The sequence below is a fragment of the Mercenaria mercenaria genome, chromosome 3 (genome assembly GCF_021730395.1).
Source record: "Mercenaria mercenaria strain notata chromosome 3, MADL_Memer_1, whole genome shotgun sequence".
Taxonomy (NCBI): domain Eukaryota; kingdom Metazoa; phylum Mollusca; class Bivalvia; order Venerida; family Veneridae; genus Mercenaria; species Mercenaria mercenaria.
This window is the reverse complement of record NC_069363.1, coordinates 31232736-31255699: the sequence shown is the minus strand read 5'-3', so window position 1 is coordinate 31255699 and position 22964 is coordinate 31232736. Positions and strand designations below refer to the sequence as shown.

General features: G+C 34.1%; 1 protein-coding gene across 2 annotated transcripts; it reads right to left on the bottom strand.

Annotated features, from left to right (window-relative positions):
- Positions 1-2977: 2977 nt before the first annotated feature.
- On the bottom strand, positions 2978-22218 carry LOC123525172 (uncharacterized). 2 transcript variants are annotated; one of them, XM_045304012.2, is made up of 4 exons: positions 21455-22214; positions 9042-9191; positions 8620-8741; positions 2978-4803 (listed from the first exon to the last, which is right to left on the bottom strand). In XM_045304012.2, exons 1-4 carry the CDS (start codon positions 21747-21749, stop codon positions 4792-4794), a joined length of 579 nt encoding a protein of 192 aa, XP_045159947.1. In that variant the 5' UTR covers positions 21750-22214; the 3' UTR covers positions 2978-4791. The 2 variants fall into 2 exon arrangements, with proteins under 2 accessions (XP_045159947.1, XP_045159946.1); XM_045304011.2 differs by having other exon boundaries at positions 2978-8741; positions 21455-22218.
- Between the last annotated feature and the right edge of the window lie 746 nt (positions 22219-22964).

The window sequence follows — 22964 nt, the reverse complement described above, 5'->3', positions numbered from 1 at the left end:
ATTTTCAAATGCTTCAAAGTTTGTAGGAACGTTGCTTTCCCTGTTAAATATTCATCCTTGCTTTTTTCCACTTTCCCCCCAACACCCCACCCTTTTATCTACCCCTTAACCCACTTTCTTTGTATTTTGCAAATAATTAAAATGTGCTTCTTGTTGGATTGAAACAACCCGTCTACTATATTTTTTCGTTACAGCTTATTTTTGTGGGCCTATGGCTGTTTGGCTGTGTTTGGGTGCTATGTGCTTAAGGAAAATCTACACTTACCTTTTATCTTGAGATGCATCATAGGTTTATCATTATACATAACTACACTTAAGCTTGAATTAACCATGGTGGCCATGACTTTTTGGTACCATACACACGGGGAAGATCGCTTGATTCAGATAACATGTTTGACGAAATTTAATACAAGAGGGCCATGATGGCCCTATATCGCTCACCTGAGTTTAGTTGCTTGCTTGAACAAATTTCTTTGCTAAAGCTTCAAAAACAAGAAAGTAGGTCAGACCCTCGGGCCGGGGCCTCTTTTCACCTCAGGGGCATAATTCGAACAATCTTGTTAGAGATCAACTAGGCAATGATACATGCCAAATCTCAAAGGCATAGGCCTTTAACTTTCAGACAAGAAGAATTTTTTTCCCTATATAAGTCTATGTAAAACTTGGGACCCCCTGGGTGGGGCCTCTTTTCAACTAAGGGGCATAATTTGAATAATCTTGGTAGAAGACCACTAGGCAATGCAAAAAACCAAATATCAAAAGCCTGGGCCTTCCAGTTTCAGACAAGAAGATTTTTAAAGTTTTTTCTATACAAATCTATATAAACCATGTTGGTAGAGGACCACTAGATGATGCTACAAACAAAATATCAAAGCCCTAGGCCCTGTGATTTAAGACAAGAAGATTTTCAAAGTTTTTCCCTCTATAAGTCTATATTAAACAGGTGACCCCCTTTTTGACACTAGGCGGATAATTTGAACAAACTTTGTAGAGGACTATTAAATTTATGATGCTACATACCAAATATCAAAGCACCAGGCCCTGAGGTTTTGGACAAGAAGATTTTTAAAGTTTTTCCCTATATAAGTCTTTATAAACCATGTGACCCTCGGGGTGGGGCCATATTTAACCCTTGGGGGGATAATTTGAACAATCTTAGTAGAAGACCACTAGATGATGTTACATACAAAATATAAAAGCTCTAGCTACTGTGATTTTGGACAAGAAGATTTTCAAAGTTTTTCCCTGTATAAGTCTATATAACCATGTGACCCCCGGGGCGGGGCCATATTTGACCCAAGGGGGATAATTTGAACAATCTTGGTTGATGCTACATTGCAAATATCAAAGCCCTAGACGCTGTAGTTTTATACAAGAAGATTTTCTAAGTTTTTCCTGTATAAGTCTATGTAAACCATGTGACCCCAAAGGAAGATTTTTAAAGTTTTTCCTTTCGGTTGCCATGGCAACCAGAGCTCTGTATGGAATTCAATTCTTTGAACAATTTTTAAAGAGGATCATGCAAGGAACATCCCTGTGAAGTTTCATCGAAATTGGACTGGTGGTTTAGCTGGAGATGTGTTGACGGACGACGCCGGACGCTGGGCAATCTGACCACAAAAGCTCACCCTTGAGCACTTCGTGCTCAGGTGAGCTAATAATAAAAAGTGCCGAAGACAGTAAAATGCTTTCCTCGGGTTAAGCTCATTTTCCTGTCTTCAACTTTTCAACTTACCAAAATCCATCCAATAATAAGGAAACTATAGGCTAAACGTTACCTGAATAGAGTAATTTTCCCCGTATGTATAGTACCAACAAGTCACGCTGGATGCTGTAAACTTAGTTAGGAGACCAAAAGTTCTCCAAGGCAAATTGACTAATAAACGTTAACAAACGTATAAAATCATTCGTGTTCGATCTTTAATTCATGCTCGAGAGTTTTCAGATACAGTGAACATTTATGTGCATGTAAGTGGAAAGTTACTGACTTGCTTAACTGTAACACTGTTTAAGGTGACCCTTTGTATCCTGAAGGGTTTGCAGCTTTCAGAACTGGCATGAAGAGGGAACATGATGGGCAGATACTTACTTGTATACACCTCTAGCTTTCCGAAACAAATCGTGCTTCATGATGATATACTAGTATAATATATTATTATATGTAATTTCAACCTTGAACTAAAGATCTAGATAAACACCATACAAAAATATAAAAAAAAACTATGTTATAACATTTGGTGTATGGGCAGCGTATGTCATTGAAAATTTGGCATTGAAACAATATGATATGTTCGTTGATAATAAACCATTTTTAGCGGACCATCCTTTTTATTGTAACGACAATAAGCCAAGAAAAACAAGAAAACTTCATGTAATTTGGTAGGTATTATGCCACATGAATTCTTTTTACCATGTCGTCTTTGGGCACACACTAATGAAAAAACAACAACATGTTTTCATACTTTTGATAATAAAAAGGAAGCAAAATGGAATGCAGAATATGCTGCAATTACTTCGAAGAAACCTAATGCAAGAATTTAACGATGCAGAGCTACATGCGCTTCTGTGGTGCAGGGTCTAATTCCCCTGCAAGAAGACAATTCCTAAAGTACAATCTATGTATGTTTTATTCACTTTAAGTCTGTATTTAAATTTAACGGAATACATCTCGAGTTTTCAATTAAAAACAAACAGCCTTTTATGTTGTATGTTTGTATGATACATAACCTTTTTGCCTGAATATTAAGAAAAAGTATTTCCACGTTTTGGGGTTTACATATTTCACTTCGTGTTGCACACACTGGTGGCTCTCAGGACAATACAAATTCTTTGACTATCCCTCAGCATTTAACAGTAATATGAATACGGGTTTGGCCATAGTTATTCCATGTCTCATACTTAGTTATTATCCTATACCTACTTGGTCTTCAAATCGGGGTACACTTAATAAAAGTACAATGTCTAAAAACAACACACGTTAATTCTGCATAAGTTTTATTGATAACACCGTGACGGTCAGTATCGTTTTGAGAGAAAATAATACTAGAATTGGAAGATGATTTAACATTGTTCTGTGCAATACGGGATATCTTAAACCCAAACCATACACCTCTCGGATCGTTTAATACACATTTTTTTGAAATTGTATCCCCGTATTGTACGGAATATTGTTAAATAACCTAATATTATTTACAAAAGAACATGTAATAGTAAACTGAAACATACTTAAACAAAAAATTATCAATATTCAAAAATAATTCACAAGACTAGAAAACTGAAAATTAGGTCATCGTAGACAATAGAGTAACATGTCTATTAATCTGTGTCCGGGGTGAACAAATACTGAGTAACAGCTATGTAGATGGTACATATATATGGCTGAATAGATATATATAATATAAATAACACTGGAATTTTGTTCAACAGATACACGTGCACATGAAAAGGAGGTATTTTATGGTTACATGAAAGATATAGGCTTTTACAAGTACACATATTGATGGCCGTCTTCTTTCTTGATGCACTGAGAATTATTTGAGCAATGATGCATGTACGTCTATTAAAGAACAATAACAAATATTGACATTACCTGTACGTTTGGAATTTCGTATAAACAACATTAGTGCAATAATATCAAGACTTGCCCTTTGCGTGAGATTGCTCGTGCGATTTGACATCATTCACAAACACACCCACACATTAGAATATGGCGTTCTTTAAAATCGTACAGAGAATAGTTATAGTTACTTATTTTTTTCTGACCGTAAAAGAAAGTTATGCATTTACGAATATTTCAAATAGTTACTTACCGAAAGGCAAACACAGTTTAATGTGGACTGATCTTTGTCTGTTTAGATGTTGAAAAGATTGATAGCGTGGCATTTTTATTATATTGTCTGATATGCACGGAAAGAAAGCCACTTACTTTTGTAGCAAGCAACTGTAAAATTATCCAAGAATCGCTAGTTCGATTCATGTATCTACAAAAAGTCCCAATGTTTATTCTCTTCTAAACGTACATACATCAAATATAATTATTAAATAAATGACCAATATCCACCCTTTTTGTTTTACATGCATATAACGGTTTAAAAAAAAAGAAAAAAAGAAAACGTATAATACAATGACTTCATTTTAAGATTTCGTGAAAATTGATATAATATGAAAATATAATGTTGCAAGCTGACCTGGAATAAACAATAAACGTTTTACCTCATTTTCAATATTTCTTCCTTAACAAAATATGAACCGGTACAATAAAGATTTATTAATATTTAGAATTGCTTCAAGATAAAAAGGTTTTATTTATCGATTTTCTCTGTTTTGCAGGTTTGAAACATTATTTTAAAACATTCCGATGAACCTAGGTTAAACTTAAAAAGTCAAACAAATGTAAGAAATCTTTATGTTTGTCAACTACAAAAAGTAAAAGCATTGATATGCGAGCAAATCCTATGTACGGTAATAGATCTACTGGCAAAGCGGATCAGAAGTATAACGCCCCTTTCCAATTTCAAATGGTCATGATACATGAAAATATGATATATATTATATGTTATAACAAATACAGAGGCAACAACGAAAGGCATAGAAACAAATTATCATGATCGTGTACAGTGGTAGGTAAGTAAAACAATGCTTAATGGTATAGCTGAAATATGTTTATCGGGAGGGAACACTGTTTTCATAAAGTATGTCGTATAAAGTAACTCAATGCACGCAATAATGTTCAGAGGGGCATCTGGAGCCTTCTTCCACCATTAAAGGCTGCAATGTCGACGTTTACCCAGCCTAACACACTACCTTAAAAATGAAAAAAAAAGAAAGAAAGAATGAATTAGACTTAAATATACTCATTATGGCATCTAATAATTTCTTTGCATATTCATATTCTGACACACTGAAGTCACAATTCTCATTAAACTTGTAACTTTGTTCATTAGATCATGCACGCTATTCAGCTTTAAGAAAGTGCATACTCCATATCGGAAAATACAAGCATTCAAATAAAAAAGAAACCCATCTCCAACATAGCAGAAAATCTCAGATTATGATCAACTGCATCGGAATAGTCCGATAGAAAAAGTCTTCGAATATAAATTCATGTTTAACTTTAAAGAAATCTGAAAATGTTTACTCCTGGATGGCTGATAACCAGCTGTGACTTACAAAATATCGGTTGTACAATCCACATTTTATGAAAAACATTCTAGCTTTTTCAAGCTATCCAAACATACATATTGGAACAGGATTGTATACTTAAAATGACGTAGCAACTATACTACATGACAAATTAGATGATTTTGGAAAAGGCTTAAGGAAATATGCCCATTTATTTGAAATTTCATAATTCTATTTCTTAAATAAGTGGTTTAACACTTGTCTTACCTTACGCCATATGGCTAAAGTCCCAGGATATATTTCAAAATCAACTGAACTCTCTCAAATACATCTATCAATGTTACCAACTCCCCACATTTCACAGTCATAAAGTAAAACGGTTTTGACAGGTGTATTCATTTGAATATCGAAAGGAAGGTAAAGGGAAATTTTCACTTTCTAATAGAACTGTATACAATATGTTGCTTTTGTTCCTTGTTTAACAATTAACATTTTTTGCAATAAATAATTAAACAACTTCTACTAAATGAAATGGCTAAATATTTGTATTCATTCATAATTACAAAGAGTTATCCGTTACCGTAAAATATAATTCATATGTCTACCCTTACGAAATATTAGAATTTTGGTTTGGTTCAGTCATTATACATTCAAAGGATTTCGTAAATCTCTCTCTAAATTTGACACCAAAGCGGTGGCATCTGTATAAAAATAATAAAAAATTTAACATAGTTCAACATCGTTATCAAGCTGTTTACAAAAAAAAAAATAATCATGAAATCATTCAAATATAAAGACATGCACAAAGATGGCATTTTTTCATCCTGACTTTCACCGAGAGAACAAGAGAAAGTACAAGATACCCACCCCATTAACGTTGATACATGACTTAACATTGGCATAAATGCCTTTCACTGCTTCTAGAATTTTCATTGATGCTACAGGTGTAAATGATGCGACAAAAGTTGGCGAAAACGATTTGAGTACAAAGACTAAGCTTGGAAAACAAATAAAAAGAGAATTAAAGAAATGCAAGTAATGATAAAAATAAATACGTGATAGAGAGGATGAACTGAATTAAATACAGGATCAAAATCAAAATGCCATTTTGTTGAGAGAGAGAGAGAGAGAGAGAGAGAGAGAGAGTTTCAACTGAATCAAACATAAGCTTCTCTTAGAATATTTCATTATTTTTTTTTAAATATATCAGTAGTTTATCTTACAGAAATGTAACCATATATGTATACGGGTAGTTCTATTTGTAAAATATCTGTAAGTCAATCAAGAAAGCTGTATATTTGCAATGACCAATATATCATAGTAATTCACAACGGTTGTAAACTATCAGAGGCAGTTTTAGAGAGCAGATGTTTCTGAGATATAAAAGGCAGTTTTGAATTTATCATCAGGACTCGAAAGGTGGTGTTTTTGAATTTGTCATATGGATGTAAATATCATAGGCAGTCTCGCTGTCAAATGGATGTATAGTACCAGGGGCGGTATTTATTTTTAGTAAGACTTAGAGGTTTGTAAAATGTCACTGACGGCTTTGAATTTGTCCTAGGGAATTTGAACATAGAGAGTTGTAAAGCTTAAGATGTGGTGTTTGATTTATTATCGTTGTTGGGTTAACGTCACAGCGACACAATGATAAGCCATAAGGTAACTTTCCATCCATGGAGGAGGAAAACTCATGGTCCCCCTTTGTGCATTATCTCAGGCTTGGGCGGACACCTGGTTAGAACCACATACTATCCGTAAGCCAACTGGATGGCTTCCTTATATGAAAATAGTTTAACATTACAAAAGCAAGATTCCGAATCCACAATGGTAAAAGTCAAGTAAATCAAAGTCAGCGATCTTAACTACTCGCTCACAGAAGTCCCTGGTGTTAACTTAGACAGTTATAAAGTGTCAGTGGCGGTCTTTTTAACGGTGGTCTTTAATGTATCACCAATATTTAGAGATTTGTAAATGATAATCTGTCATCAAACTCTTAGGTTTGTAATATGTCAGTGGCAGTTTTGAATTTGTCATCAGAAGTTGGCGGGTTGTAACATATCATTTGAGGTGTTGGCTTTGTCGTCAGAACTTGGAGGTTCTTAATAAATCAATGGCGGCTTAGACATTGTCATCAAGACTCGTGATTGCCGTTTTAAATTCCATGGAGCAGTTTTGATTTAAACAGAAAGTTGGTAAACAATTAAATTTATCACAAGGACACAGAGGTCTGTTAAATATCAGTGGTGATACACGTTTTATTACCGGGACTCAGATGGTCGTAATTAAAATAGAGGTCGTTTTTATTTTATCGCCGGGAAGCGGATTATAAAATCTTGGATTCAGACGGTTGTAAAATATCAGAAGCGGTTTTGAATTGCGCATTCAAAATTCTGTATTTAGTCAATATTTTAAATATTTCAAGAACTTCTTTATCAGCAAAATATCAACGTCTTGATATAAAATTAAATGTCGATTTAGTTTTCAAATTTCCACTCGATGAATTCATTTATACTTAAAATAAAAGCAAGTGTAATATAGGTTGAAAAGTTCTTAAGATTGTACTACCAAGAGAGATTTAGAAAAGAGTATAACTTTAATTTGGTATATATTGTTGCAGGTCATGAGGACTAGATGTAGAACCAAACCAAAAATATAACTCTTGATCTAGGCAATTATGTTATAACAAGCAATTGCTTTTTGAGGTTGTCTAAAACGCTGATGCATGTACATACATACCCAAAAATTGTCAAATCTATGAAAATAAGGAGGTAACGCCGTTTCAAAAAATCTTCCAATTGTTTGAAAATACAGCCTCAAATACAAAGCAAATAATAGCATAGCTTCCATAAAAATTTGTGCTGTAACTATAAGATGTTGAAAATTGTACAGATAAAAGAGAGGCTTTACAGTATAATTGTTAAAGTTTTATCAAGTAGTAACCCATTTGTTCTTGTCAACAATTTACATTCACAACCTAAATAACTTACTACACATACGATTCTTGATTCCCCATATACGAGCATTTCATCTGCAACCACAAGACTTGACTTTCATATTTGATATCATCATAATATCACCATCTAAATTGTCATTAATATAGATAATTTGCAGAGGTTCGTAGTCTACAGGAACGCAGCAGGCTTTAGGGACACTTTCGTCCATGAAGAATGTCTGCGAGTGCCAGATGTTTTTCATGAACGAATAACTCGTGCTGTTCGTCCCCTCGATTGTTAGCGGGAAGCGACAGCGTCCGTAGCAGTATCCCGCATTATAGACTAGAGGACGTACCCACCAGTTTAAGTCAAACACTGACATATCCATATACCAGTCATATCTCCGGCACGAGTACAAATCAGTTTCTGCAGAATGGTCATCAACCAAGTTCTGCATATGATGTGCGTGTCTACGCACTCTTTGACGTCCATTCAGTAGCGGGTTGTATTGAAGATGTTCATATATAAGCAATACTGGCTCATTGCGCCTAGATATTCTTACCTGCTCATTGTTTATATGTAGTATATTGTCAATGGTGATGTTACTTGGCAATGCATCTTTAAGATCAGATATGTCAAAGATAAGATAGTTTGCATATGTCTGAGCAAAAAAGTCGATGGTATCTGAAATAGAAATGGAGCTTTGTTTATGTACAGACCTACATGTGAATAGAATATTAAAATGTCAGCCATATATTGGAAAAAACCCTTCATTGCATGAGTTTATTCAATTTAATTTGCACGGGGCACGATACTTTGTTAATGTTCTAAATCAAACAAACAGATAACAGATATTTGTTTACATTTGCTAACACGTTTTATTAGTAACCAAATCATAAGAATCCTCATTAAAATAATTGGCACTGTATTTGTAGCTATGAGAAGTTTAGATGTTTTCTATAACAATGCGTTTATTTCACGTACCATGAAGACCATCATGGACAAAGAGTGAAACGTTCTGGCCAATGGAAAAAATATTTCTCCCCCTGTCAGTCAGTTTTACGGCGATTTCGATTCTTTTCATGTGATTCCTCCTGACACTTGTCAATGAGAATGTGAAGCTGTTTTCTCCACCTGTAATGTAAAAATAATTCTGAACCCTTTTTACAAGCACGAGCATAAACGCACGCGAGCGCGCGGAGAAACTAAGTTTTCAAGGTTTTAATAGAGTGTTTTATGAAATGAGTAGTTACTGAAGGTCAGCCAAGATATAAAACAAATATCAAAAGATAGATTAACCAAGAAAACTTTTTGTTAAGATTATTACAATCTGACTAAAGTACATCTCCAATTAACGCTACGCTTTGTCTTTGAAGACGTGCTATTGATAGACTCGTTCTGACGACCCTTCCGCTAGCCAACCAGAGCCTTGCTTTCAACATTTTGAAAGTGAAAGTAGAAGTTTAAAGAATCTATAGTTAGACTGGGATTTCCATGTTTATTATGACGACCACATCATGTTTACGCCCTTGTGTTTTGAAAGGTATCATATGTCACTGTACGGACTTGGTCGCGTAAGGAGGCAGCCGGTTAGCTCAGTCGGTAGAGCACTCGTCCTGTAAGCGAGGTGTCCCGGGTTCGAGCTCCGGACTGACTGCACATTTTTCTCACCCTGTGACATTCGACGCTATTTTGATGGTTCAGCCAACTGCTTGTTAAAACGAGCCGTTTGATTGGTTCAAATAAAGATAGATTTGCGAAAATAAAAATAGCAATATCGGAAAATCCAAATATACAGAAAGGTCATTCTCAGATCTTCGTTTAGAAGATCAAATACTTTAGTCAGACTGAAATTATTATAACATCTAATGATTATTCAAATTTACGTTATGCATTAGTTGATTCCTGTTAATGTCTGTTCAAGCAATATGTATCTATATGTATATATGTATATCTAACTGTTTAGTTTTTTTTCTGTCATGAACCTAAGTATATGCTAGAATATAATAACTCAAATATAAGCCTACGTAGCTGAACTGATACAATATAAAATATATATTTATGGATTATAATTGTGTACTTTTTGTACATTTAAACATTAAAACATTGAGTATCTTGTTAAGTTTATTGAAATATTTTAGATGTACATTTGTATTTGATTAAAGCAATTGGGTGCAATTTTGAATTACGGTTTGATAACATACTGTCCGTTGATGCGTTGCATGTTAATGCTGGCCCATTACTTGGGCATACATTTATCAAAGATATACAAACATCTGTTCAAATAATTTTCTATATTTCGAGGAATATCGAAGTGTGATCAAACAAAAATGATGAGCAGACGACAGACATGCAACAAATTTTAACTACAGAGATGTCCGCTTTCTTTTATCCTAGTCAAATATGAACAATGTTGATCTGATAATCTATTATATAACTTATTTCAAAGTGGATTTTAATGTACTTTATACTCTGACACATTTTCGTATTGTAATTCATTTCATGTTTCCTGCGTGACACTGATTCACGTGCAAATGCACTTCAAATATACTATACGATAAACTATTGTGACAAAAAAAAAAAAAAACGGTTACAGTATCAAACCGCATTCTGCAGCAGTTGTTATCATAGACAATATAAGTATGCAGCTGTCATAGTGCTTGTGTCGTTCAAAAATGCTTTGCATAATATCGGTTATTTTTTTTTATACTCAATGACTGTTTGGAGGTATCATCTGTCGGTGTCATGTGACAATGAACCGCATAACACAGAAGTTATCATAAGGCGATACTTATACTGATACCTTGTTGTTAAGACATGAATTTTAACACTAATGAACGTCATCATCATTGAACAAGAAGTGACAAATATTGAATAATGGCCGATATTGAAATCAACACTTGGCTGATTGGCAAGAAATTTACAAAAATTGCCAAGATTTTCAGTGAATTGCTGAATTGCTACAATATGTAAATATATAAATTCTCTTATTAATAAATTGATATTATTATTATACCGGATTAATATAGCGCCCTTTTCATGATAAACACGTTCAAAGTCGCTTTTACATATAGCATATATATACATAAATACATCGTTTATTATGTTTAGGCTGGTCATTTTAACCTTTAGGGTTGAACTAATTCCATTTTCGAGATATTGCTAACGTCTACATCCAATACTTATTGTGGCAGTTACTGTTGACCATATTCTGTATTGTTCTTCTACTGGTAAACTACAACATAAATGTGTTCTTTGAATATCGGTAAAAAAATACTTTAAGATCTGTAGCACTTTCTGGTATTTTACCATCTTTGTCATAAAGCCTTGGGATGTCAAAATCAGATCTTAAGTGTCAAAATTCAGAACAGAATTTCTAACCAAATTTATTCATACATATTTCTAAAACAGACTGGTCGGCATTAAAGTTAAAAGGTTTAAATACCAAACATGTGTATCTCAAAGTCAGAAACAAGTGAAAAACATTCTAATTGTCAAGCAAATTCTTGTCCAGTTTTAGAATAAAACTTAAGGGTAAGGATCGAGGGGTTTTGAGTTCGATCCCCGGGCTGGGCATATGTTCTCGGTGACGATTTGATAAAACACATTGTGTCTGAAACCATTCGTCCTCCATCTATGATTCATGTGGGGAAGTTGGCAGATACTTGCGGATAATAGGTTTGTACTGGTACAGAATCAAGGAACACCGGTTAGGTTAACTGCCCGCTGTTACATTACTGAAAATATTTAAATGGCGTTAAACCCAAATCATTAAAAGCAAACTAGGCCGGTTATATTACTAGACAAAATGCCCAAACCTCAAACCTAAAGTAAAATCTAAAGGAAGCTGCCCTATCATCTAATTTTCAGAGTTTGGCTTGGATTTCTTTTGAGGACTTTTTTTCCTGTATTATATACTTAACTAAAGATTACAAATCAGCAATAAAACTTCATATCGGAATTAGTTTGAGGTTCGGGTTATGGGTTTGTTGCCAAATGCCTTTCCATCTTTCTCTTAAGAAATGTCATTCTTTTTTATAAATAAATCTTTGTGATTACCACCTACATGAAGGTTAGGAAAATAGTTTGTTTGTCTAATATGATGCACTGTACCGACTGTTCTTTGCACGTGCAGGGAGTGTTTTTGAACAATTTATGCAGAGTAGGTAGCCGGAAAAAACACAGCTGCGGCTGGTGATATTTTCAGATAATTGACCGAAATGATTGTCTTTCAATGCACTAACATATGAGATATTATAAAGTAGAAAATAAATTGAAATCCCATACTTGGACACGTCGTTTATATCGATCTAAATTTGATGTTTGTCGCATGAAAATAGGTTTTCGCCCTAAACACGATGTCATTGCAATATATTTAATTCAAATATCTTGCACAAATTGCATACCCTGTCTATGCATCCAAATTTCTTAGATGTAGGTCAACAGCTGATTACTCTGGGTACACATAATAAAACCAACGCAATTTAAAGAGGCCGATCATTTGATATTCTCAGGGGGTGTGATCTGACCTTGGGTTTCCTTGACAAAACATATTCTGGCTTTAACATGAAGAAAATAATTCTTTGACTCTCAAATCACTTAAAATTTCTGGCTCAAAGTCAAGTTTTCAAAAGCCATATTCTTTTCCTTCAAATGACTTTTAGATTTAAGAATTTATAATTACATAACAAGATTAGTATAAATTTATATCATAACAAAACACATTTTTCTTCGTTATTCAGGAAGAGCAGCAATTCCACCAACGTTTTAATATTGAACACTGCTGAAGATGAGTGCGAAATTGATTAGCTGTATGGTGCAATTTTGACTTTGACTGCAATATGTTATACTGATAATTTCAGTATATGAGCCGTAATCTATACTGTATGCAATGAGGTGAAGGAGGGGAGCACCATCTTTTGAATATATATCCTTTCTAAACCCATACTAATAATTTCATCCTAAAAGCTCCCTAAAATCCATTATTTGGCTTTTGAAATATTCAAAATCATCTATAGTACAATGTTCTAAAAGGATCTGCCGCCCTAATAAAAACTTCTAGTCCAAATTCTTTTTTCCAGGGCTTGTTGGCATTATATAGCTCAAATCTAGAGTAACAAACAACCATTATTTAAAGTCTTGAAATCCTCTAAGAACTGAGGCTTTGGCATGCATAAATTTCAGAAATATTCCGGGGGAGGTCCCCCGTAACCCCCTTATACAGAAATATTACAACACTTTCAAACAACAAGATAACCATTTTGTTTAGAATAGCTCTCAAACATATAGACCATAAATGTAAATAACAATATCACTTTTAACTCTTTATAATTTAAGAAACATTTAAAATAAAACACTTTTTGAGGTAAAGGAAAACCCTTGAAACTTCAATAAATGACAGAAATGTCTTTCTCTTAAAACTCAGCAGAATGCAAGATTTAGGGTTTGAAATACGAAAATATAGCAGGATGGGGTTTCTCTTCCATTAGTCTTCCCATTCTGTATGTACACACTTATATAATACTGTGTACACTTTATTTTATTCAGTGGTGCATCCAACACGCCATTGTTTCTAAAAAAACTACATTTTTAACTATTTTAAAAGCCTAGAATTCAGATCTAAGAGAACATTAAAAGAAATGTTCTGCTAGCTGCGGTTGCAAATCTGTTATCAGTAGTATTATATTAAGTTGAAGTCAAGGAGAAACCAGAAAACAGCCCTAAATATCTCTTAGTTATATAAGATATTTTGCTTCTCCCATCAGACTGCTTGTACCTTGCTTTATGTCTAATTGTTATGACCTTTGTTTTACCTAAAAGCAATTACTATTAAAAATTATAGTTGAATTTTATAGGACATTCTTGTTTGTATTAACTTCAGAAAAGCCAAATGGTCCAGATGCCCTAGTCTACGCATGATATTCACAGTTATAATTTATTACATTGAAAAAATCAAAACGTTGGGGGATTATAGCTCCAAATTTACATTAAAATGCACCAGAGCTGTTCTGCAATTCAAATTTTTACGAGGGGAGCATGTCTCCGAACCCGCTTATTTGTCCCAATCAACATCCACAGTTGGCTGGCTTTGCCCCTTTGGGCTCATTTATATTTTAAGTATTTAAATCTTATTTAAGCATATGAACATTTGAAGGAAATCTGAGGAAATATTATTACCATTTTTGCTTAGAGGAGAATACTGTGCTCAAAACTAGGCGTTCAAGTTCTGAAAAAAATCTGACTTTCAAAGAAGGCCAAAAAAAAAAAAAAAAAATAAATAAATAAATAAAATAAAATAGATCCTTGGCTTAAAGTAAAATCTCACCCACTCTCCCCCTACTCACCAAAGTTCAAATGAGTGTCCCTATGCAAAAAAGCGCCATGGTATCTGAGCCGACAAGAACCTTAAAACGCCGGAAAATAAAGGTTACATAGGTCAAAGTTGTAAATATAGCACAGTATGTACATGTAATAAGATAGTTGAACCCCATAGTGCGAATCCCATTACCATAAGCGTATAGATATATCAAAATAGAAAAAGTTTTCACACGGCATTACTAAAGTGAAAATGTTGCAGGCTCGATTTGGTCGAGCCTGTCCATTTACGGTAGTGGAAACGCATGCACAGGACTCAGTATTTTCACGTGTTACAAGTACCGAAATACAATTCAGAGACATCCACAGAAGTGTCCATACGACGGTGTAAATGGGACGTTCATTGATATTAGAATTTAGTGTAATCCCATGGAAATCGGCGTACGGACCCCAGTTTAAGTGAATGACCAGCTCTGAACGAAAAACAAAAAACAATGTTCAGAACTGAACAAACTGAAATTTAGAGAGATCCAGAGATCAAGGATGAGGCATAGGAAATAGAGATCAATAGAATTGCACCTTTACTAATCCTACTAGTTCTGTATTACAAAAGTGCTTCTTTTGTGACTTTTTGATTCAAGCAAAACTGTATTATCAGCACTATACAATTTTACTGCTATTTCATTTTATTATCGGCTTGTTAAAAGTTAATTTTTTTACCAGTAAGTAAAACAGAAAAAGTGGAAACTGCACAGGTCGCTCAACACGATAAAAACAAATGTTGCAGGCTCGGTTTGATTTAGCCTGTTCGTGGACGGTAGTGGAAATGGGAATGCTACCGTCCACGCCCTCTAGCGCCAGGTTGAGCAGAACTCAACATTTACACATGCTACAAGTACAAAAAAAAAAAGACGGGTTCATACGGCACATGGAACCTTCAATGATACACTAGCGTGTAATTCCATGAAAAGCGGCGTATAGTCCCCAGTTAAAATAATGGGTTTGACCTAAACGGGAAAACAATGAGCAGAAACTGACAAAATCATATGAAGCAGGATTTAAAGGGTAAATCAAACAAATATGAATAAATCCTAAAATTTATGACATGCAAAAAGGCATGATATTGTGTCTTAAAACGTTTTCATTTTCCACGCAGTTGTGTAGTTGCAAGGGAAGTGAACTAACAGATATCTTATATTGTAAAGTCATTTTTGGTTATTTCAAGGAAGTAGAAATCAATTTCTAGACTTTATTTAACTGTAGTTTTAGCGTTGAAAAATTTACAGTCTATCTCTACAATGATTATGGCTTCTGCATATAACAGAAAACTGTCAAAAGACAAAATTAAAAAGCAGGTACCGTATCCAAAGGGTGATTAAACAATACCCAAAGTTATGAAAGCTGTATTATTGGAACCATGCTGAAGCAGAAAAACTGAACTTATAAAAGCTCGAAATGTAACAGCTCTAATTAGTCAAGTGTGACGGATAGGTCCTTTATGTTGTATTCAAATAAAAAAATAAGTAAGTAAAAAGGTAAAACCGCTTTCACTGGTATGACCCTTTCCATTATCATTGTAGTGACGGACATTGTTTGTCAATCGACTTTGTCAGAAGAAATAATATCACATTTCGTGAAATAGCTAAAATAAACTTGTATCAGATATTCATGGAAAATGTATATGCAGTAAGTTATTACTTTTAAGTTTGTTCACATATCATTTAATTCACAATCCATCCAACCAACAAATATGGTAAATGTCATGAGCAGCTGTTGGTGATGATATTTGAGGTGATTTGACCGAAATAATAAAGCGACATATGTCCTGTAACAAACATTCCTTCTATTTATATAATACGCTACAAAACACTATCAATATTAACATGAAATGTACATTAAAGCTATATTTTTTGTAATATATTTTCATTTCCCAATAGGTACAGTGCATTACAATAAATACATCAGTGACAGTTATTTCTTTCTAAAATTGAAAAAAAAAAACAAAAAAAACAAACACACACATGGATAAATATCAAACAAGGAATGCAACGTTAAAAAACTCGGCCTCCCCAAAACGAAATCCACACACGCACGCACGCACGCACGCACACACACACACAGAGAACATTATGTATTATAAATGACTATATTATAAATAACTGTGATAAAAAGGAAGAAGGATAGTAAAAAAGAAAATAAAGGAGAGGGAAAAATTAATTAAAAAGATTTGATGTTCTCGATAGAATATAATATATATATACCGTTACTGATGGAAAAATGCATTGTTATAGCTCCAAACAAAGTGTTTTAAAACAGCTTATATTATTTCTCGAATACTATCAAAAGCTGACCATTTATGTCTATGTTGTTTTAATTTGTTATGCATTGTGGCTATTTCCTGTTCTATTTTAATTCGTAGTTTCAAATATAAAATAAAATTGTCAAAGACAGGCAAGGGTTTTCTATTTTTCACCTGAAAAATATAAGTTTTCATTAAAAAGATCAGAAAGTTTATTACCTTTCTATTTTGTCAACTTACTAAAAGACCGAAACTGATTATTTCTTAATTAAAGTATATTGAAATGTTTAACAGTTAATCTATTCAACATATGTTGAGCATATTGGCATTCCCATAGACAAATAAATACTCGGGACTTTCTACATACATGTTACAAAAATCGCATATACCCCTGTACTTGAATTGATTAATTTTGCCTCTAATAGATACTTATTAGTGGAAATAAGACGGTGAATATAAACATATATATCCAATAGAAGGTGCACCCCTCGCTCTTACGCCTTTGTATATAGCATATATTACTGTTCATATGCTGAAATAATCAGTATAAGCTACCGCAGCCAAAATTACAGCACACAGCTTTAATACTTTCAAAACAGAGTCAGGTTTTTGTTTCAAAAACAAAGAGTTCCCCCTTCAGAATATCAAATGGTCAGCCCCTTTATGCAAGATACAAACAGTCTGGTGGGTAGGGAAAGGGGGAAGAAGCACGTTACTAAGAGACAGTGGGTCTCCTGGACTTATAAAACTATTGATATCAGGTTTGGGGGCGTAGCGAGCAGATTTTTTAATGCGATTAGGTCTGAATTGTAGGCTTAGGTTGGTGCGTTGGGTACTCCCTTAAATCAGATACTTAGTAGTGTATACACAAGGTCAAGGAGTTTTCTTTTTCAAAGTTGGAGGGCCAGGATTGGTGACACTGCGGGAGGTGGAACCCCATCCTGCAAAATTATGTTACGGTACACGCTAAATCTTGCATTCTGTTGAGTTTTAAAGGAAATTCTTTTTTACCAGAAGAAAGCTTTGTATTTTAATTCATTTTTAGCTCTACTATTCGGAGAATAGGAGTGCTATTCTACTCGCCTCGGCGTCGGCGTGAGCTTTCTTGGTTAAAGTTTTTCGGCAACCTCTGCTTTACTTTGTTATTATTGCTTATATCTTACTGTAACTTCACATTAACATTCTTCAGCATGCAAACAAAGTATGTGCAGGGGCTGGGCCCATAATACCCAAGATCAAGGTCACCAAGGTGTTATACTTAGGTTATTTTTAAGGTTAAAGATTTTGGGCAACCTTTGTTTTTCTGTCATATCTTTGTTACTATTGTTTATATCTGACTGTAAGTTCATACAAACATTGTCCAGTATACAAACAAAGTATGTACAGGGGCTGGGCTTATTATACCCAAGGTCAAGCTCATCAAGGTGTTATACTTAGGTTATTTTTAAGGTTAAAGTTTTTTGGCAACCTTTGTTTTTCTGTTATATCTTTCTTACTATTGCTTATATCTTATTGTAACCACATAAACATTGTCAATCATACAAACAAAGTAAACAAAGGGCCATAACTCACTCAAACATTGTTGAACCAGTCTGATTTTCAGAGGGACAAAATTAGGGTGCCAATACATCATTCTGACAAAGTTTGGTCAAAATCTCCCTGTAGTTTCTGAGTAGATGCGATAACGAGAAATTGTTAACGGACAGACGGAAGGACGGCGGACCGCGGACGCAGAGTGATTTGAATAGCATCTGATGATGGTGGGCTAAAAATGTAGAAAGAGTGTTATGTAATCAAGGGGTTCCTTTACTGTTTTATATTTAGACACACTGAGGAAACATTCGCGGCGAAACTAGTTTGTGCCTTTATGTCAAAATTGAAGAAAAAATGTAAGCGAGCGTGTGAAGTCATTTAATAATTTCACGACATATATACATAATCACCTTAGTATGTTATTATAAAATAATAAATCTAAAAGCAATTCAAAAGCAAAGAGTAACAGGAAGAGCAGCCCCCACCTCCTCCCCACAGAATATCAAATGGTCGGCCTCTTACGTGTAAAAAAACCCATACATGGAATGTATCAAATTTTGATTTTAAAGCTCAGATTTTCCTTCCTTTAATTATGATTAACAGTTGCTAAAAATATTTCTTGAAAAGTTGATATGCATGAAGGATGTTACGTATAATTTGTTTCAGAGAGTATTGATTTTTGTTTCCTCAAAACAGAAAATAAGATTTTGTAAAAGATTATTTCTTATACTGCAGGCATTTTACTGCAGTCACCAAGCTTATATCAACTGTCAAGTAAGTCCATAGCCTAATCCAGGTAACACGTGTGCCGCTTATCTGTGATTATGTAATGTCAAATTGAGATACAAAATCGGCGAGTAATCTTCTGATCTCTTTTATCATTGGCAAATACACACAGAAGGCTGATTATATGGCCGACTGACGTAAATTATTGGAACATACTGTGAAAATGACTGTTCCCGAATCCGAGTTGGTGTTTAGGTTGCCTATGATAAAGTCTTCAGAGTTGTTATGTTTTCTAGTCCTTTGGGATCATGCAGTCATTGCTAGGTGGCGTGAAATGTGTTTCAGGTTTCACATGTTTCACGTTCCATTACCTCTCATGAACAGACTCAATCAAACCGAGTCTGCTATTATTTTGCTTGGTTGCATTCTATGTTTCCAAAGGATCTTTTATTTCCCACCTATTCTTCAAACATGATCAAAGAGGAAACCACTTTAAATACACCTTTGTATAAATCCCCATGAAATCAAAATATTCCTTATTAGCACTTTCTGAAGAAAAAAAAGCACTATATATTATCTCTGACTCTGTTGAGATAGGCCTAGAGAGAAAACGGTTTTCTGAGAGAATGTCAAGTATGAAGAAATGAACATTATTCCACCCCGTCCTGTATTCAAGAAATATTGTATTTTATTCGAACATATTACGGATGGTCACTTGGTACAAATGCGAATCGCTGATTTGAAGACAACGTGCATACAGCTGAAAAGGAAGCTTCCTAAAGAATCTATTGATGCGATCTGTTTAGGTTTGAGATGTGCGGGCTAGTTTGCAGCGGTTTTAATATTAGAATGTTTTCTGTTTATACCTGCGTGCGTTTGGCGTTTTGCTGTGATAAGTATTGGTTGAAATACAGATGTGATCATGTCCTTGAATATTTGAATATATATTGTTCAACATAGTAAGACAAATGTAAATTTCTACTGGAAATCATTGCGGACAGTAGCAAACAAATTAAAATGTTTGTTACAAGAGAAACAACAACCGAGCTACAGTAATCATCAACGGGATATCACAAGGCATGTAAAATAAAATCCCAACATACCAATACAATGCTGCATAGCAGTGTCTCCCAAATTCTTTCACGTTAAGTACTCGAATGAACATGTTTTTCAATAAGAAACACAATATTTAGTTTATACTTTGTAAATTCTCATTATCTTTCGCATTTCCTATATTAATAGCGCGGAAAGGCCATTTCTGATTTAAATTCGGATAGATCTATTTCTGCTTCATATTAAAATGTCCATGAATTGACATGTTTAATCAAAACAAATGAATTTTAATGTCAAAGTATAGATCATCGAATTACTTTACGTGTTGTTCTAATTATCTGTTTTAACTTCCTGTATAAATGTTGTAGCTTACTACAATTTTATATAAAGCATTAAGATGTTTGAAATAAACCTGACGATACAAATTATTTCAAGATGTCATCTTGCTGCTCATCGTTATCCATAATTATTTCACTGTTGACAAAATAACTGAAATCTGGTTCTGAAAAGTTAGTTGAAAGTAGGACTTTTGATACATGTGTAAGGTATATTTGGGCCATCAAGCATTGTGTATTTGTCAAATTAACGCTATAAATCATTGTCTAGTTACATTGGTCTGCAGCTAACAAACTTTGAAATTTTACACTCAACGGTAAAACATATGTACATTAATGTTTTCTCGGCTTTTTAGACATTAATTGATTGTTAAATACGGTTGAACACAATTGATTTTGATCAAGTCCGTAGCAATTAGCTGTAAATGTAGATACAAATAATTTCTGATGTTCAATACTGCATGCTTTTACATTAGTAATCGATAAATCATGTCAAATACTGGTCATTTCAAATTGTGTACAACGTTGAAATACCTACAGGAACACATTAAGAAAAGGGCTTCTGATGTTATATTGAAGTCAAATTAAATTTGATTATGAGTTTGCGTTACCCATATTTATTACTCTGTTGATAAATTAATATAGCTGCATTCGTGGAGCGTGGCAGTTCCTCCTCATAAATTAGGCAACGTAAGTGTATGCTGAAAAAAAAAGAATTTTACCAATTTGGTAAAGTTTGAAACGGACTTTCGAACTGACATTTATAATGGAAACACAACGCTTTTTATGTAGCCAGAGTGAAACCGAGATTAAGTAAGTCATTGAAAGTATCCATTACCTAATCTAACCGTATATCATTGAAAGCTCGAAAAAATAGAACTTGGAAGTTATATTCAGAAAACTTCACTGAAAAAAAAACAACAAAAAGAAAAAAAAAACAAAAAAAACAACCCCCCCACCCCCCAAAAAAAACAAAAACAAACAAATTGTCGAAGATCAATGAATCAATGATAATGATGTAAAACTCCATGAATTATCAATGGTTTTAAATTGATATTTTCTATGTTGAAAAGAACCCTCGTGTCATTTATAAACACTGATTAAGTGTTTATGCAATATAAAGGATTAAGTATTACCTTTCAATCCACGATAGCTTCGAATTTTTGGAAACTTTCCTGTGTGGTGTTGGTGTATTTCCTCATAACCCTCCAGTGCATTATACAGAAGCAGCAGGTAGCTAGACAACCGTCCCCTTCCGGCGGCAATGTTCGATCCTGCCTCCTCCCCAACTAAACGTTTTATCAGTTCTGCTGGATTCTCCTGTATACTACTAAATTCCTCATTATCAGAATGCACTGACAGGCACATAGTGGCACTTACTAGTAAAGCAACCACAGTGAATGATACCAGATTTGTACGTATTTCATTCATGACACAAAAGTTTAACACTTTTAATTATTAATGTAACATGTCTGATACGATATTAAAACGGTCTGAAAAAGTCGTAAAAAATCCCAGTTCTTATATGTGAATATGTATTCAAAGGTCATATAGTTTATTTTGTACAAAAAGGCAAAGTGCCAGTTTTTTGTAATGATAACAAAACATGTCAAAAGTATAAAGTCAAATAGCATACGTTCATCTTTAGATGATAGTAGAATTTGAACATCTGAAAAGCTGATGCAATTTTATCCATGCAAATATACATCACGCAGTAGTTTGAAGGGGGCCTATATCGGAATCATTACGCCCCGTCCGTCCGTTCGTTCCAAAATATTTAAGTCAATAACTTTGAATAATTTGAGAATTATTTCCCTTTCTGACATCCATTTTCTCAATATCTTATATAACTGAAATGAATGTAATGTCTGTATACAAGATGAGAGATAGTACACGACACAACAACCATATCTTATTTCGAATTTTCACAAATGTAAACATTTTTGAACGTTGCAAGTATAACCTTGAAGTTGTTGACGAGCAGAAAATGTAATTTAACGCAACGATTGTTGACAGTTAGCGGAAATCAGTGCACAGGAGTAATAACGTTTTAGCTCACCAGAGCCAAAGGCTCAGGGTGAGCTATTAGGATCACTCACTGTCCGGCGTCCGTTGTCCGTAATCTTTTACTTTAAACGTCATCTCCTCATAAAACGCCAGGCCAATTTCATCCAGACTTCACAGGAATGTTCCTTGGGTGAAGCTCTACAAAAAAATTATTCAAAGAATTGAATTCCATGCAGAACTCTGGTTGCCATGGCAACCGAAAGGAAAATTTTTAAAAATATTCTTCTCAAAAACCAGAAGCTCTAGAGCTTAGATATTTGGTGTGAAGCATTGCCTAGTGAACCTCTACCAAGTTTGTTCAAATCATGACGCCGGGGTCAAAATTGACCCCGCCCCAGGGGTCACTTGATTTTAGATAGGAAAATCTTCAAAAATATTGAAATATCGACGCAATGATAAATTGCAAAAGGAGTATGTGAAAAACATCTTGAATATGGATGAAAATCTTAGACGATAACTTTGACATTTCTAAAGGGATTCATTTTCAGTAAAAAAGTGGTTCTTTCGGGGTACGAATCTAATTCAGTGAAAACCCTAGCTGGCTTTGAACTGTCTATTTTAGTTGTGTCGTAAACTTGC